The sequence below is a fragment of the Cupressus sempervirens genome, chromosome 3 (genome assembly GCF_028749045.1).
Source record: "Cupressus sempervirens isolate cs-2001-9-10 chromosome 3, ASM2874904v1, whole genome shotgun sequence".
NCBI lineage: Eukaryota > Viridiplantae > Streptophyta > Pinopsida > Cupressales > Cupressaceae > Cupressus > Cupressus sempervirens.
In genome coordinates, this window is record NC_143120.1 from 666,160,005 (window position 1) to 666,178,744 (window position 18,740).

Genomic DNA, 18,740 nt, shown 5'->3' on the forward strand with positions numbered 1-18,740 from the left:
AATATAGTAAATGAATATAGATTTATCAATATAAATATTTAAGAGTCATCTTTGAATTTTTTTAAATAAGTAAACCTCAATATCTTTTTTATAAATAATTGTCAATAATTTTTACAATATTCTCCATTCAAGTGCATAGGCTCTACGTACTTCTCAATATGTATCTAGTGAACTTTGATTATTAGTAACATTATATTATTTATATATTTATTATTATAATGATTTATATATGTTATTTTTATATTTGTTTGAAATGTTAGATTGATTGTGTACATGAAATTAAATAAGAAACTATATATTAAATTAAAATGATCTATCTATCTGAACCATATTATATAAAATATATCTATTATGGACAAATTTCTATTCTTGTACTAATATTAATTCATCATCTCAATACAAATAGATGTAGAATTTATAAGATGTAAAAAATTCTTAATTTAATTAGCATTTGGTCCTTTTAGGGACCATCTAAACCTATAGTTTACTTACATCAACTTAGGAGCCAACTCTATCCAAACAACATTCTTGAGGACTTGCGTCTTTTTTAGAGGGTTTTATTTAACATTCATTAATCAAATGTATATAATTTTTGCATATATTGTAGTAGAATTTTGCATTTTCATATTCAATAGGGCCATCCCAAGAACCAAACCTAGATTTCAACAATTCAAAGAAAAGAAGGCTAGAATTGACAACCTCTTTGCTTGATAGTAAGAGACTTTGAATGGAGTTAGCAATCCCTATGAAAACCCTAGATTTTTAGTATCCATAGGAACCCTAGAGAGGCAAATCCAAGTAGCGAATATTGCTCCTAGATTGACAGTAGAAAAACCTAGGTTTCTCTTTACAAAGAGAGATAATTAAAAATAATGATTCTTCCAAAGGTCCAAGGCCTCATATGAGGTCTTTAATAAGATGATCATCATTAACAAAGATAACAAGAAACATCCCAATCCTAATGTCAACATTCATGAAATCGTCTGGTACATCAACTACTTAACCAATGAGACTTAGTTTGTCTATCTAGATAGATTTGTAATGCAATAATTTGTCAAAAAAAAGTGTAAATCCTTCTTTTGAGATAAAGGGTCACATAGTAAGGCACAACTGCAAATGATAGAACAACAAAACTTTGATTAAAAATAACAATAGAAGCATGTAAAGTATCAATTTTAGTTCAAGAAGGTGATGCATATATTGGGGGGTCCAACCTCTAGTTCACATTAGGAATCTACATATAAAAACACTAGATTCAAGAAGCCACTACATATAAATTACTATTGAAAAATTGATAGACTTAAACTTAGTGAAGCTTCTTTTTTAAAACAATTGTAACTAAAATTATTCCACCATAATATATAAATAAAATAACTTTTAGATGGTATTCAAATAACATTGTTCAAATATATGCATTTGAAACATTCATACAAATTATTTGTTATAAAAATTCATTTTGAAATTTCTATACATTTAATTTAATTTTACTTGATTGATAAATTTCATATTCATACCTTCAATTTTTTTACCCTCTATAAAACTCTTCCTTATCTAAATAAATAATATATATTTTAATTTAAAATGAAATGATTACAAATCATACGATCTTTTCCAAATACAAGACTTTATTTGAAAAGAACATTTCAGTAATGGACTATTACAAGTTATGAATTAGAGATTACAGCTGCAAGTAGCCAAGGATAATGTTTAATGCAAAATTGATTTAAAAAATATAGTTAATAAATATAATACTTTAAAAAAAAGGTGAGTTTTTAATGTATATTTTGCGTATTTATTCACTACAACTCAACAGTCTATTGTTGATGAGACATTCAATGGTGTCCTTAAAAGCTGTAGCTAATTGATACTTGTAAGATAAACCCATGTCCAACAGTTTGTTTGAAGTGACAGGTAAATTTCTTTCAGAGCCATCACCTTCATCTAATCTGCACAAAATAGAAAGTAAAATGTTAAAACATTCATGCATTTGAAAGTTCTGTAGACGAGTTAAATAACCTAAAAGATTCAAATGAAAATTGTTTTCCTACTTATAGAAACTTGGAGTTGTTCAGAAGGTTTGAAAAGGAAATCCTTTAGAGATTTGAGACTCAAAGAGTCAGATGCACAAACATAGCGATTTTCAGCACGGGTATGTTCCATTAGGAATATGTGTGCATTGCAAGTATCTTCAATATGAACAATGATACACACCCCATGCAATACAAATTGGACAAACCTGATTACTTCATAAAATTCATCATTTCCTGTTAAATGAGGTCACATTAGAACAAAAGAAAGCCATGAATATGTAGACAAAAGCCACAAGCAAAGCCACAAACATTTATACCTCCAAGGAGAGCTAATATTAGTTGAGCAGATGTTAAAGCACTTGTAGCCGTAAAACAAGGTCCAATCACCACACTTGGCAGTATGCTCACAATTTCAATATCATTATTATTTCTATATTATTATTGATCTTCATTATCTGCATAGTTTGTAGTCGTAATCAACAAAAAAAATTGGAAAAAATTACTACGATGAATCTGGTAAATAAATAAATTTAAGTTTATTTTGTCTTTAGTACGTTTTGTCTGAAGATTAACCTGTCTCACTGCTCCAGTCACACACTCTCGCTTAACACTCTGCTTACCCTCTTCCACCATTAAAATCCTTGCGTAACAAAAATCTAAATGGGAACTTGTCAGAGGAAGAGCCTGAGATTGTCTCTATTAATAATGGTAGTTGCTAGTTGGCCCGCCCATCTGCCATTCAAAGTTATTTGCACCTCACAAGCATTGTGTAATTTTCAGCTTGATGTATTATAGGAAATAAATCAACTGGGATTAAAAATAAGATCAAATAACATTGGAGTTTGAAACAATGACGGGAGGAAAATGCAAGCAGGGTGAAGAATAGGTGAAATACGATAAGGACATCAATAAGTCATATCCTATTTGAAATAGGATTCTGAACAAAAAGTCTTCAGAAAAGTAGAAATGGAAAAGGGCTTTGAGCAAAATATTTGTTCTGTATTAATTATTTTCATTAGTCTTAAATTTTTGCACAGTAGGATCCCAAGGTTATTAAATTGAAGCCTTGACAAACTTATGCTTTGAATTGCGATGTGATCTATGCAGCCCATGGGATCTATATTAGTTAAATATAAAATAGAATAAGTAAATGTAATCTAAATCGATAAGATATTGCACTTGAAGTAAGAATATTTTTTTTATTATAAGATTTCTGTTTACTATAAAAAATTTGTACTTAAACATTTTTTTATTGATTAAAGCAATCTAGCAAGGAGGCTAATCTCAATCAAGAATTTGTATTAAATTAAGAATTTTTAATATAAAATATTTTTCATTAATTGTTCGTTGTGGACATAGTTAAATTGTATGAAATATTATTTTATATATTCAATTTAATTAAATATAAAATAATTTAATGAAAATTAATTTAATTGAAATAATTAAAAGTAAACTGAATTAGATGATATTATACTTTTAATTGATAATGTTATGAAATTGGCATATTTATAGGGGGCCATGGGCGTGCGTGCAGAATGCGTAGACCTATCCGAGAACTAGTCGACCTACCTATCCAGCCAAAGTCGCGTTTTTTTATTTAATACTTATTTTTATATATTTAAATTAAATATAAAACATTTTTTTCAGAATTAATTTAAGTGAACAAGGTAATAAAATTTTAAGTGCACTAGATTATAAGATAATATAATTTTAGTTTATAATGTAATGAAATTACAATATTTGTATATTTATATTTTCTATTGTTTATCTCTTATATCAAGATTATAAAAGTAAGTTTATTATTTTAAATTTTTTTATTGATCTATTTATACAAACATAATTACACAATTCACTGTATCATATATTTATAAATTACAAATTTGATAAATTCTCATTAAAGAACCATTCTGAAATAATTGTACTGTAATTAATTTGTATAACCTAATTAAAATCCACAAAATGTTGATCCAATAGAATAGAAATCTTTGATATTTGTTGTCCTTGGTATAATTACATTTGATGCATCTTTATGGCTCTCTTACTTTTGATAAAAGAAGTAGCAAGAGGGTGCTTGTGTGTGGTACAATAAGCACATCAAAAGAACAATAGTAAAAGGTTAACAACATCAAAGTGTAAGATTTAAAATATATATAGCAACCTACCTATATCAAAAATTAGCTTAAAGAAAGTATGACATCCATATTTTCACAAAATCATCCAACCAAAAAATAACTACAATAATACAAAAGTTTATAAGCATATAAAAATTAACTAGAATATCATATGACAAAAGGCCAAAGTTCAAACTTAAAAAAAAAACTAGAACTACAACCAAATCTAACAAAGCACCGAGGGATAGTAATCTTCCAGCAGAGTAACCATATAACTAGTAGCATCAATTCCCACCCATCCTCTTGGAAACAAAATGCTAGCTCATTTTTCATTAAGGGACTTTAACAATTCCTTAGCATCCTCCTCTAGAGAGACATCACCACCATAAACATTTCTCTCCATCACACACATGGTAGTGGCACTAGTATGCATAATATTCAGGGTGAATTTGGTGGCATTCTTGAAATGGTTGTTTAGACCACCCATCTCCTCTTTGAGTTACTTGACCAAACTTTCTAAGCTATTAATTTGGAGTCTCAAGGAACCAAGCAAGGTACCATCATTTCTTCTCATGTCAAGTTTTTGGCTTGCAACATTGAGATGCAGGGACATGGGTGAGGTGACATTGGGGAATTTTATAGAGGATGGGTAGGGGAGGGGGATTGGCATTAGAGATTAAAAAAAATGGGGCATTCATTAGGCTCATGGTGTCTATAGAAGATGAATACTCATCTTCATTGTTAATTAAGGTGTTTATAACTAGTAGCCATCAAGGACTCATTATTGGCAAGGTCCCTTGTGGATTTTTCCCCCATCTCTTTGGTTAGCCTGCTAGAGTTGTAGGTATGGACCTAAATATTATCCTAATTTCTATTAATAATATTCAAGGAATTTTTCTAGGGGTAGGTGTCTAAGGCTTCCATTTACTCCCTCCTTTTTTGGACTCTTAGGGTTTCTAGGATAGGGTTAACACCAAAAGAGACATGGTTGATAGTAAAGGCATGACCAAAGGTTGAGGGAGGATTGTTGGTTTTCTAGTTAGTAATAAGGAGCATATTGGTGGTAGTGAGGGCAAGACATAGTGATACTCATATAGGCAGTACATGAGACCCTAGGGAAGGATTAATGACTTCTTATCAAGGCTAATAGCTTTAACATAGTCAAAGGATGTGCTTTCGAGAGAGTGGAGGAGAAAGAATTAAATGGAGATCAACTCCATATGGAAAAGATGGTAAAGAAATGGAAGCTAATAGTAATAAGAGACACCATACTTACTTTCCTTAGTGATGTTCTAGATGATGGATTTGCATTCTTTTGGCTAGAAGTCTAGGAGATGCTCCATTTTGTAACTACCTTGTGTCTTGACAAAATTTTCATTGAAATTTCTAAAAAATTGTTCAAGGCCAGCCATGTCTAGGGTTTTACTATTATTTTAAATTTCATTTGTGCCTAGAAATATCCATCCTCATAGCCATAGTGATCAGCTCATCATTAAGCTCAATCGTTAACCCATTACTCTGATCTATGTTTCATTCTAAAAATTCACAAACTAGTAGAAGACAAATTCCTCATAGCTAGTCATTCTGTTCATGAATAGGAGGCTCCTTCCATATTTTCAGAAATACATAACCACTGAGTTTGTCCTAAATTCATCCTTAATCTTCTTTGACTCAATTCTATTCCTATCACCTCCCATTTTTGAAACAACAAAGATAGAGCTAGAAAAAATATTCAAAACCCTTATACAAAGAGAAGAGTGGCTACAAATGCATAAAATTGCAAAAAATAGTAATGAGGAAAAGTTTGAAGATTCTAGATATTAAGATTGAGCAACAAATGTCTCACACATAGGGAGATGACATGCAAGTGGTTCCCGAATTCAAGAAAAACCCAACCAATGGGTGCATTCAATAGAGAAATCAACTTGAAAAGGTGGTGGTGTATAATATAATTTCACATGCTTGAGGATACATCCACAAATTTTCTATGAAGATAAAATTTTCATAATTAGGTAATTAATGTAAGAATTAGTATTAAGATACCAAAAAATCCACATAGTGTGAGTTAAGGTTTGTTTCTTTGCTAGGTGGCACATGATAGGATAAACAGTGCATGCCATTAGTGTTTCATGAAAAAGAGGTTCTTAGTGAACCCCTTCTAATACACCATCATAAAATTATTGAGCCATGTGGTGTGAACTAAACTATAACATGTGAGAAAAATAGGGACCCCAGTAAAGTAGTGCCAACACACCCGACTTGTAAAGCCAAGAGCAATACGACGTCCACCTTGGTAGATTTTTTTGTTATAATTTTTAGATTCAAAAACCTAGTGACAAAGGAGAAAATACCCTTTGCATCATGTTAAAGGGAATCCATATTGACTATGTTTTTGAAGTATTAGATAGCAGCCAAAAGGACAAGGAGCTGACCTCGTAGTACAAAAAGGTTGAAAAGTCAGCCAGAGGTTAACTCATAGTCATCTAACTAATACTAGGTTTAAAATTCAAAAAAACATATAACATCCATAGCCAAACTAATAGTACCATCAGTTCTGTAACTTGTAGAAAGAAAAGATTGAAAAACACCCCAACAACATTCAAGCAACTTGCTACTATTAGTCCCACATATTGACATGAACATATAATGTAGAACCCCATAGGGTATCCAGTTCATAGTAACCAACAACATAACAACAAAAAGGAAAAAAAATAAAAATAGAACCATGACTAGCTACCCTCCTTCTTTGTAAGATCCTCATCTTTCTTCTCCTCAGGTGCATCTTTGTTCATGTCCTCCCCCTCCACCTTGATAGGCTTTTCTAGGAACGTCTTCAACCAGTCCTCTGCTAGGAACCCATAAATGAATTGGGTTGTCTCACTTTCCTTACCCAAGTCCTTCTCATCTTTATTCACCTGCAAAAAGTAAAGGGTAGTGGCCTCAAAATACATGACTTTGGTGGAGAATTCCACCAGATTGTCAAATTTTTGGTAGATACTAATGTGATTCTACTCTAACCTATCCAGTCCAGCCTTGTTGTGGCTCTGTCCATGGCTATGCTTTCCTTTTTTCCTCCCACCTTTAGGAGTATCTTTCCTAGGGGAGGTTATGTCTTCCCCTCCTGCTTCTAGCTAGGGTAGCTTCAAGGGTTTTAGAAATGTGAGAGGGGATAAGGGAGCTAGGGACAGGCGTCATGTCCTGCGGTAGTCTCTTCTTTTTGGCAGGTTCAACATCACTTTTGGTAGATTCAGAGCTGGAATCATGCTTGGTTGTGGGGGGGGGGGGGGGGGGGACTTGAATATTTGCAACTAGAGGAATTTGCTAGCTCTCCTGGCACTCTACTTACTTTTCCTAGTGTCCATATACGAATCAGTGAAGCTAATTTTAACCTCAAAGCTAGGGGTTTGCTTGGTTATTTTGTGGTTGAGACTAGGGCTAGGGTCCAATGAGACTTGGGGGGTGACAAAGGCCAGTGGGTTTGTAAGATTTTGGTGGTTGATCAGGGAAGTATTGTACATACACCATAATTCCTTGGTGGGGGTTTGAGGGTAGGGTCCCTCAAAATTCTTTTTGTGTGGCTATTTTATTGGCATTATATGGTTGACATGTTATAATTAATTTTAACCCTAAAGAGAAAAAAGTACTTGTATAAAAACGCTTAGGGTTAGGGATTGTTTCATAAGGTGTGATGCAAAAATTTCTTCTTGTGGTTGTATTGAGCTATAAGGGATTATAGATTGTAATCAAGTTGTAATCACTAGATCATAATAATATTGGACTTGCTATTTGTGGACATAGCCCAGGGTTTGGCTGAACCACATTAAATCTTGGTGTCTTGTGTTCTCTTCTTTGTGATCTACTATTTTTTGATATTGTTTATATTTTCATGTAATTGGTATTTATAAGGCTAATCCTAATAGGGTTGACTAGGAGTGGTAGGTTTTGGGCAAGATGGTAGATATACAGTTTGTTTATGAAACCTTGATGGATGAGAAAAAAAGGTTTTACCCTCCTTTTTTTTCCTCCTAGCCTTATAGATACAATCTTCCATAAAATGCAACAAAATAAATAGAAAGGAAATATGATCCAGGTTTATTAAGTGATTAAGAATGTGGAAATGGTAATAATAAAGTACCTGAAACCAATCCTTAAGGGTAATGTATCGATCATAATAGCATAGTAGATGACATCGCAGGGTTTAGGAAGGTCTTCCCTTGAAAATCCACCATGCATTCACATCGATTCCTCCTTAAAATTGAATTTTTTTCACAAACTAGTTTCCTCATTTACCTTGGCTTACTTGCACTAGTTCTTTTCTTTCAGGAAAAATCCTCCAACCTTTGCAATGACTTCATCTAAGATTTCAAAACCCATCCTATTGATAGTCACTTTCCAATCATTCCACAAATTAAAGAACTACATTGAGACATTCCCATCATGTTTCATCATCCCTTCCATAAATGATAATAGGCCACCCTCCTACAAATAAACCATCACTTCTTCACTCTTAATGATGTAGACCTCCACTCTGACAAGTTCAATATGATTGCTACTACCCATGCCATCACCCAGTTCAACCACCAACTCTTTAGAATTTTTTGACATAGCCTTGTTGTAGGTTTTCCAGTTACTAAATATTAAATAAATTACACCCCAGATTAAAAGGAAAAGGTAGTGAATAACCATCATACATCCACAAGATTTTCTAAAAACCAAAAAAACATCCTTAGTGGCATGTGTTAGCAGTTTTTTTCCATCTATAAATGGTTGTCACCAGTTGTAGTTGGAGCAAGAATTTGACAACTTGTCTTTTTTATCATCTATGTTAATAATCATGGTGGTGATTAATTTTTTGTCCCTCCTCCTACCTTATGAGGGTTTGGGTAGACTTTGGGAGAAGAATAAGAAATATATAGTAGTTCAAGATAACATACAATAAGCAAACAACAAGTAGTCAACCAAACACTTAGTTCACCTCTCTATAGATGTGATTTATTTTTAGCTCTACAAAATTGTGAAAGAGGTTGATGATGTCACTCAAGATGGTATCCAGTTTCCAACCAACCTTGGTTTGGCCATTAATGACATTAATAATAATTTTGGAGTCACCTTCTATGGCCAGAATGGTGTAGGACTTCTAGATAGAAAATTTCATACCTCAGAGTAGTGTCATATCCCCTACTTGGTTAACAGTATGGTCTATATGATAACCAATATAAGCTATAATTAGGTGAATATTATCATCACAAATAATACAATTTATTACTTCAATACCATCACAAGGAGCACCATCAATGTAGAATTTATCCTGAAGTAAAGTGAGAAGGGTCTATTTAGTGGCCAAGCAGGTGAGGAGATTGGTATTATCAAAATTGGAGAACCCCTTACCAATATTCCAATTCTTAGAAATTTGGAGGTTAGCAACACTTGCAAAGAATGTGGGACACTTCCAATGGGAGGTTGATATGCTCTAAAGTAGGGGTTGGGAACTCTTGTAGAAGACTTCATGGGGGGTATATTTGTGTCCTTAAAGACTTGATTATCATGCTCCTTCCAAATGCTCTAGAAAATGTGTAGGGAACTAACTTCTAAAGGATAGAGTAGGGGGTATTGGAAGAGGAACCTCCATCCAATAGTAAATTGTTGGACAAACATATTGAAAATGAAAGGGATGTTTAGTTTGTAATAGAAAAGTTGATAAATAGCACTAGAAAAATCATAGTGTAAACAGAGGTGGTTGATAATTTCCTCCTTCCTCAAGAAAAGGAAACATTTATTAGTCAAATTGAACCCACATTTGGTTAGATTATCCAGGGTAATAATTTTACCCCATTGTTTCATCGACTAAAAGAAATTCATTTTTAGAATGAGAGGGTTAATCTAGAGTTTCTTCTAATTGGTATTATCAACAACACTCTTAATGAACATATTGCAAGTTGATTTAACATGACCCTTTTTGGTCAAAGATCAAACAACTCTATATGAAAAATCCATACTAGGTATTATATACTTCTAAAGGAGACTACTAAGCTCAAAAGAAATCAAGTACATATTCACATTATTTCCCATGATAGAAATAAGGTTCACCCAACTACTATTAGAAATGTAGCTCCCTAGAAAAGTGCAAAAATAGAGATAGACTACGTTGTGAAGAGGGGAGAACTGTATGTTGCTAAGGGTTATATTTATGAAGCTAGAAGTCTTCCTAGAAGTGGATATCCTAGCCATTACCAATTTTTCATTTGATTCCCTTCACAACAATATTTCTTTTTTTAGGATGTTATTCCAAACTTTGGATCCCTCTTGGTGCCCATTTTTTGTCATCAATTTGTTGTAAATCCCCTTCTCCAAATACTTCTGTGTAAGTGCACCAAGTTGTGGTGCCAAAAGGGGGGTATAAGTGGATACCTTTTTTCTAAAATTAGCAATTTTTGAACTTCAACAAGAATTTGAAGATAGTTATACTCAAAATTTTAAGATATGGCAAAAACAAAAGTAATAGTCGCAAAATGGTTTAGTTTTGGGTTCTAAAAAAAGGGGGCCATAGAAAGTGGTACTGTTTATTCCAAAAAAACATAACATAGTACAAAGTGTGTACTTAATACTGTGTAGTTTATCCTAGATTTTTTGGGTAATTTTATAACGTGTATTCTTCTTTATGAATTTTTTAAAGTAGACACATCCCAAAAATGTGAAATATCTGTGTGCTCCCCATACAAATGATTGAAAACTAATCTAAAATCAAACCTTCTTTTTTTCAAAGTGTGCAGAATGGAGTCCAGTTTCTTAAAAACTAAGTTGTTGCAAAATTCGATGAATGAGCTAAAATCTACAACCCAATTAGTACATGTTGGTTTTTGACAAAAAATGGACATACATTCAAAAGAAAATATAGATGAAAGGTTTGAAATAGTTCAAATTAAAAATAAATTATATATTTATATAGCTAACACAGAGACCTAGAATGTCATGTAACCTAATCTTATCGATGCTCAACCATGAGGAATCTTGAAGGTGATCACACAAGAAAAATCAATCATTTTTTGTATGTTTGCAGCAAAACACATCTCAAACCAGCTTATAGACTCCAAACCATTGGGTTGGATCTCCAAGGAAAAATAAAGCCTTAAGCTTGGTTTAATGCAAAGCTTTGAATAGCACACACACACTATTGCGTGCACCCACTATTTAAAGAATTTTGAATTTGGGTCTCAATAGCGGTTGTGTGCTATAGTGCACACACACTATTGAGACCTAAATAGTGCATAGAGAGGGAAGAAGAGATTTAAAGAAAGAGTAAGAGAGAGAGGGGGGCTGGTTATGTGTGTGTGTGAGAGAGAGATAGAGAGAAATTAGGGGATGGGAGAGGGGAGAGAGAGAGAGTAGGGGATGAGAGAGGAGAGAGAGAGAGGGGGGATGGAAGTGTGTATCTATGAAAGAGAGAGTTTAGGGGATGGGAGAGGGGAGAGAGAGAGAATAGGGGATGGGGTAGAGAGAGTAGATAGTGGGAGAGGGAGAGAGAGGGAATGAGAATGTGTGTAAGAGAGATAGGGTAGGGGATGGGAGAGAGTGTGAGAATGTGAGAGAGAGTAGGGGGTGGTATAGAGAGCTTGTACAGGATGGGAGAGAGAGAGAGAGTAGAGAGGGAGAGAGAGTACTTGAGAAGATATAGCTGGCAGTGGGAGAGGGAGAGAGAGGGGGGATGGGAGTGTGTGTGACAAATCTAGAGAGTAGGTGATGGGAGAGGAGAGAGAGGGGGGGATGGGAGTGTGTTTGTGTGTCTATGAAAGAGAGAGTAGGGGATGGGAGAGGGGAGAGATAGAGTAGGGGATGGGGGAGAGGAAGTAGGCGATGGGAGAGGGAGTGGGAGAGGGAGAGGGAGAGAGAGAGAGAGGGGAATGGGAATGTGTGTATGTGTGTGTGTGTGTGTGTGTGTGTGTGTGAGAGAGAGAGAGAGAGAGAGAGAGAGAGAGAGAGAGAGAGAGAGAGAGAGAGAGAGAGAGAGAGTAGGGGGTGTTAGAGAGAGCTCATATGGGATGGGAGAGAGAGATAGTGAGAGTAGGGGATGGGAGAGAGTGTGAGAGAGAGTAGGGGATGGGGGAGACAGAGTGAGAGTAAGGGATGGGGGAGAGAGAGTAGAGAGGGGGAGAGAGAACTTGAGAGAGAGATAGTAGGTGATGGGAGAGGGAGTGGGAGAGGGAGAGAGAGAGGGGGGATGGGAGTGTGTGTGTCTATCAAAGAGAGAGAGTAGGGGATGGAGGAGAGAGGGTAAGTAGTGGGAAAGGGAGTGGGAGAGGGAGAGAGAGAGGGAATGGAAATGTGTGTAAGAGAGAGAGAGATTAGGGGATGGGAGAGAGTGTGAGAGTGTGATAGAGAGTAGGGGGTGGCACAGAGAGAGAGTATGGGATAGAGAGAGAGAGAGAGTAGTGGATGGGAGAGAGACTAGGTGGTGGGAGAACAAGTGAGAGAGGGAGAGAAGGGGGGATGGGAGTGTGTGTAAGAGAGAGAGTAGGAGATGGGAGAGAGGGTGAGAGAGTGAGAGAGAGAGAGTAGGGGGTGGCAGAGAGAGAATGGGATGGGAGAGAGAGTGAGAGTAGGGTATGGGAGAGAGTGTGAGAAAGAGTAGGGGGATGGGAGAGAGAGTGAGAGTGGGGGATGGGAGAGAGAGAGAGAGTAGAGAGGAAGAGGGAGAGTGTTAGAGAGATAGTAGATAGTGGGAGAGGGAGTGGGAGAGGGAGAGGGAGGGATTGGAGTGTGTGTAAGAGAGAGAGTGGGGGATGGGAGAGAGTGTGAGAGAGTGGGGGTATCACAGAGAGAGAGAGAGAGAGAGAGAGAGAGAGAGAGAGAGAGAGAGAGAGAGAGAGAGAATGAAATAGTAGGCAGTGGGAGAGGGAGAGGGAGAGGGAGAGAGAGTGGGGATGGGAGTGTGTGTAAGAGAGAGAGTAGGGGGATGGGAGAGAGAGTGAGAGTAGGGGATGGGAGAGAGAGTAGAGAGCGAGAGAGAGGGGGGATGGGAGTGTGTGTGAGAGATCTAGAGAGTAAGGGATGGGAGAGGAGAGAGGGTGAGAGAGAGTAGGCAGTGGGAGAGGGAGAGTGAGAGAGAGTAGGGGATGGGAGAGAGAAGAGAGAGTAGGGAGAAAGAGAGTATGGGATGGGAGAGTGGGAAGAGAGAGAGAGAGTAACCTGAGAGACAGAGGCGTGATGGGAGTGTGTGAGACAGAGAGAGTAGGGGATGGGAGAGGAGCTAGGGTGAGAGAGAGTAGGTAGTGGGAGAAGGACAGAGAGAGAGTAGGGGATGGAAGATGAGAGAGAGTGAGAGAGAGTAGGGGATGGGAGAGGAGAGAGAGAGATAGAGAGAGAGAGAGTAGGGGATGGGAGAGGATAGAGAGTGAGAGAGTAGGTGATGGGAGAGAGAAAGTGAGAGAGAGTAGGCGATGGGAGAGTGAGAGAGAGTAGGCGATGGGAGAGGGAGTAGGAGAGGGAGAGTGAGAGAGAGAGTAGGGGATGGGAGAGGAGAGAGAGAAGGAAGAGAGATAGAGAGTAGGGGATGGGGATGGTGGGATAGGGAGAGATGTGTTTTGACATGGTGTGTATGCACTATAGTGCATACACGCTATAGTGCATATGCACTATGTCAAATCACCCAAAAACGGTGACAAAAAAAGTTTGGGTCCCATTTCATCTATTCTCTGCTTTTTGTATATTGTGCATTCTGTTGTTCTGATAGAAAACTCAGGTTTCAAGTTGTTGGAAGTTAGCAAACACTATTTGAAATTTTTTTGAAGCTAGCAAACACCAAATTCAATCATTGGATATGCTATTTGAAGGCTTTTTGAATATTCTTTCTATAGAAAAGGTTAGTGCAATCCTTTTTAAATATTGTTTGTTGATATATAGATACAAATTTGATTATAATTTGACATGTTTAATATATAGTGAATTCATTGAAATTTATGTTTGAATGAAATGTTATTTCAAAATGGTTAGAAATTTGGCAAGTTGTTTGATATATGTTGTGTATTCATTGAAATAATTGTAATTTTTAAATGTATTTGAATGATTTAAAATTTACACATTGTAAGTAATTCAGATGTTTGAATAATTTGACATGTAGAAATCATCATCATGCCAAGGAAGAAACCAAAAACTCAAAATAATGAAGATAGGGAGAGAGATTTGGCAATTAAAAGAGATAAAATGAAACTACTATGTGAACAAAGACAATTGCAAAGCAATAATGAACAATTGACTTTAAAAAAGGATCAAGAACCACCAATACAAAGAAGCAAAGAGGAAGAATTTGAAAGACATAGAGAATGAATGAGACTGTTATGCTCGAGAAGACAATTGAATTGTAAAGCTACACCATCTTCCAATGTTGGAGTCATATCATCCTCTCATGTTGAAGAGACACAAATTTGTAGATCCGACGATGTACACACTCCATCATGTCATGTTGAAGGCACAACATCAACATATGAAGTAGGTGATATTCCATCTTTTGCATCTTATTGCCAAGGCACATCGTCTTCGGTTCAAGGTATGCAATACACTCTACCTTATGTTGATGTTCAAAATGTTGAGAGAACAGAAGAGATTATAACCCCTTCTATAATCTAATTTAGAAGACCAAAATATTTGATTGATATTGATACTAACATTTTGAAATCAATGCCTAACAAGATTAGCAAGCGTACTTGTCAAAGAAATGTTAATCGTATGTGAAGATTATTTTTTGAAGAATTAAATATTATAGGTTAATGCAAATTATTTGTTAAAATAATGAGAAATTTAAAATTTAGGCCTATCATGAAGATTCTTCAGCTAAGAACAATGGACAATTGAAATGAAAAAAACATTGTAAAGAATCTAATGAGTTCTTATGAAAAAGTGGGTTCTAAATCACTCACCAAAGATAGTAATATCACAAGACAAGTACTTACATTGACAATAGTAAGTACCCAAATGAAAAAAATTTGACTTATGAGAAAGAAAAGAAAAACATTGAAAATTGGTAGAAGTACTCTAAGGAGAGCCATGCTAAGGCGTGAGAGATTGGAAGATCTAACAATTTAAAATGAGTTATGGACATTTACTAGTAGACTACCATGAAAGGATAAAGAAATTAGTGAAGCTTTGAAATCATTGATCGAAGATTTTCGAAAAAGTAACACACATGTTTCCCCTAATCAAAGAGATGTTGTAAGAAGGAGGATTGGTATCCAAAATCACAACTCACATGCGAAACATTTTTTAGACTCAACTCAAACACAATTTTTTGCAGAATTTATTGGTATGTATCCTTAAATTCAAATAAGTCAATTTTTTTTGAGATGGGTAAACCTTTTTATGTGAAGATAAATCACACATGCACAACTTTTTCTTGTAGGATACATATTGAATTCTTTAACCATTTTGATGTTTTTGTTAGTGTAGTTTTTTATTTTTTCTATTTTGCTAGATTTTTCTTACACTTTTAATAATCTCGCTTAGGTTAATAAAGCATGTCTTATTAGGTGAATGGTTGTGAGGTGTTACCTTCCTACATGTGAGCATCCATTATCTTGGGAAGATACTTTGCTATCTTTAGTTCGATAGATGGTTGCTCCTCATTGGTTGGTGTTGCCACCTCCTCCCTCTTCTTAGCCTATATAAGCATGCTACCTGGCTTGTATTTCGATATCTCTTATTTTTGCATCCTCTTAATGCTATTTTGCTTCCAGCATTTGTATTACTCTCTTGGAGACTAACTCTATGATGCTATTTTGATTTTGTATCATTTGCATTCGTAGTTTAGATATTTACTCTTTGCACTAGTTTTCTGGATTATTAATCTTATCAGATTCTAACATGGTATTAGAGCTTTTCTATGTGCAAGAGTAGATTTTAGTTTCCTTATTTGAGAGATTCGGGGGGGGGGGGGGCAAATAAACTTTATTGTAGTTTTTTGAAAAATGAAGTATGCTCTTCTCTTGCATCTTTGGATGATCCTGAGAATCAGAAAAGTTTTGACAAAAACGATTTTTCTCTGGGGTTTCAATCTCAAATTTGACAACCAACTTGCATATTTGGAGTTTTCAATCAGTTTTGCAGATTTCAGCATGCCATTGATGGACTTAGGAAGCTGATCCAGCATTTGCATGTCATATTCTGGTTGCTGGGGTCATTTTTTTATTTTTGGAGCCATTTTTTAATGTTAAAGGCGTCCAATTTACACTACAACAGCATCTTCTATATATCAAAAAGAAAAACACTTTCTGGGTTTTGTTTGCAGCCCCGAAAAACCATCTGGGTATCTTTTAGATTTTGCATGCAAGCTGTATATTTTGCAAAATCGAGCATGCAAAGCTACAACCATACCCCTCTCCATTGGTAGTCGCAGATTTGAACGCAGTTTTTAAATGTCTCGTTCTTGCTCATACGGACTCCGATTTTGATGATTCATGTTATGAACTTGGCTATTTTTTTGTGCTCTATCCACTAGTGGAGTTGTTTTATGATTTTCATGCATGAATTCTTCAGAAATTGCAGATTCTCAGCCGTGACTGTGCACAGTTCTCATTTTGGAAACTTCGGAGGATCATAACTTTCTCATACGACCTCGTATCGAGGCAATTCTTTTTTTGAAAGTGCATGATTTTTCGAGTAGATCACAGTGGTGCTATTTGTTTCATTGATTATTGTGCCCAAGTTTCACTTCTAGCATATGCTCTTCATGAGGGTTTGTAATGCATTGAAATCAAGACCACTAAGTATTTCTTTCTAGTGGTAGTTGTAAACGCACTAAAATAAAGTGTCAAATCATATTTCTTTGGGAGGGTTCTTTGATTGAGTAAAAAGTGGGGGGCATTGTCGTGGTCGGGTTCTCTTCTTTCTAGCATTTCTTCTCTAGATTTCTTCATCATGGATCAAACAAATATGCCTATCCTAACTCCATACAATTACTTTGAGTGGAAATCACGCATGACAATTCACTTAAGGAAAGCTGGATTAAATAGGATAACTATGGGACTTGAAACTGAACCTGCTAAAGATGAAAATAAGCCTAAGTGGTTTAACAAATGTGATGAGGCATTTAGAACATTGTGTTTGTCTGTTTCTCTTGACTTGCTATTTCACATTGAGTCTTTGGATACACCAAATGAATTATGGACAAAGCTAGAAACACTATTTGGCACACAAGATTCAATGAGGGGTCATATGTTGGAAAATGAATTAATTAGTTTGAGTCCAGGCAATTTCAACACAATCCAAGATTTCTTCACCAAATTGAAATCACTAAGGCTGCAGTTAAAACAATGTGGAATTGAAAAGAAAGATGAACAACTGATTCTTAGTATTCTCTCTAAGCTAAGTTCAGAATATTCTGTGTTTGTCTCTACCTTCTATGCTACTAAGGGTGCACTTGGTACTCAATTCACCATGCCATCTTTAGATGATTTTGCTGTCAATGTCACTTGAGAACAGGACAAGCTAATCTAGATGGGCACTCTTAAGTCCTCTAAGTCACATGCCTTCGCTGTCAACCAAGGCACAAAAGAACAACAAGGAAAAAGTAGTAACAACAATAGTAACGATAAGAAACAAAATAATAGCGAGGAGAAGAAGGATCAGATATCGATTTCTTCAAAAGCAACTATTGATACACCATTTTCCAAGGACGATAAGCCTCAAAAAGAAAAGGTCAAATGTGCCTATTGTAAAAGACCTGGTCATGATGAACATAAATGTTTGCAGAAACAACTTGATCACTTGACATACATTCTTGAGAAGAATAATATCAGTGTTCCTGAGTCTATTAAACAAAGTTCTAATGAAGGGTCTAACAAAAAAAAAGAAAATAGCAAGGGGAAAGGAAAGGGCAAGGCCCTTTTTGTAGTTGCTTCCTCACCATCCACTTGGGTTCTTGATTCGAGTGCTTCACACTACATGGCTTCATCTAAGGAAGAACTTGCATCCTTGGAGCTGTGTACTATGCCTTCTATTTTGATGGGTGATAACACTCCTATTGAGGTGTGTGAGAGAGGGTCTATTGATGTGGGGGTTGGCACATTCCATGATGTTCCTTGTGTACCCTCATTTTCAACTAATCTCCTATCGGTACACTAGATCACTCACACAGGTTTAGGCAAGCGGGTTGAGTTCACTCCTGATTCAGTGGAGATACGTGAGTTGCACAATGATTCTACAGTTGCAGTTGGGAGAGCAGATCATCAATCACGACTCTATATGTTTTCTCACTTTGTTCTTGATCCTCCTTTGACTATTTCACTCATTCACTCTAATGATGTGAGAAAATTATGGCATGAGTGGTTTGGCCATCTTAACTTCCACTACTTGCATCAGCTTAACCAGCAAAGCATGGTCATAGGGTTGCCTTCTACTTTGACATTGGAGTCACTTGGAATACATGATAGATCTTCTAATGGGTCATATTCATTTGAGCAGTCTTCTACCTCCACTTTTGATGCAGAGAGTGATTCAGAGGACTCACCTCCTTCCTCTCCTAGTCATCATTTACAGGTTGATGATTCTCCTCTAGATTCTCCATCTTCTGGTCCACTTTGCGCTAGACAGACCTTGCAGTTTGCAGGTGATT

General features: G+C 35.8%; 1 protein-coding gene across 1 annotated transcript in view; it reads right to left on the minus strand.

Moving 5' to 3' along the window:
* Window positions 1–1,792: 1,792 nt before the first annotated feature.
* LOC149568465 (putative anthocyanidin reductase) overlaps window positions 1,793–18,740 on the minus strand; it is a 42,093-nt gene continuing 25,145 nt past the window's right edge. The window contains exons 3-5 of the mRNA XM_089816731.1: window positions 2,348–2,460; window positions 2,049–2,264; window positions 1,793–1,941 (exon numbers count right to left, since the gene is read on the minus strand). Coding sequence (XP_089672857.1) covers window positions 1,793–1,941; window positions 2,049–2,264; window positions 2,348–2,460 — 478 coding nt within the window. The remainder of the gene's footprint in view (window positions 1,942–2,048; window positions 2,265–2,347; window positions 2,461–18,740) is intronic.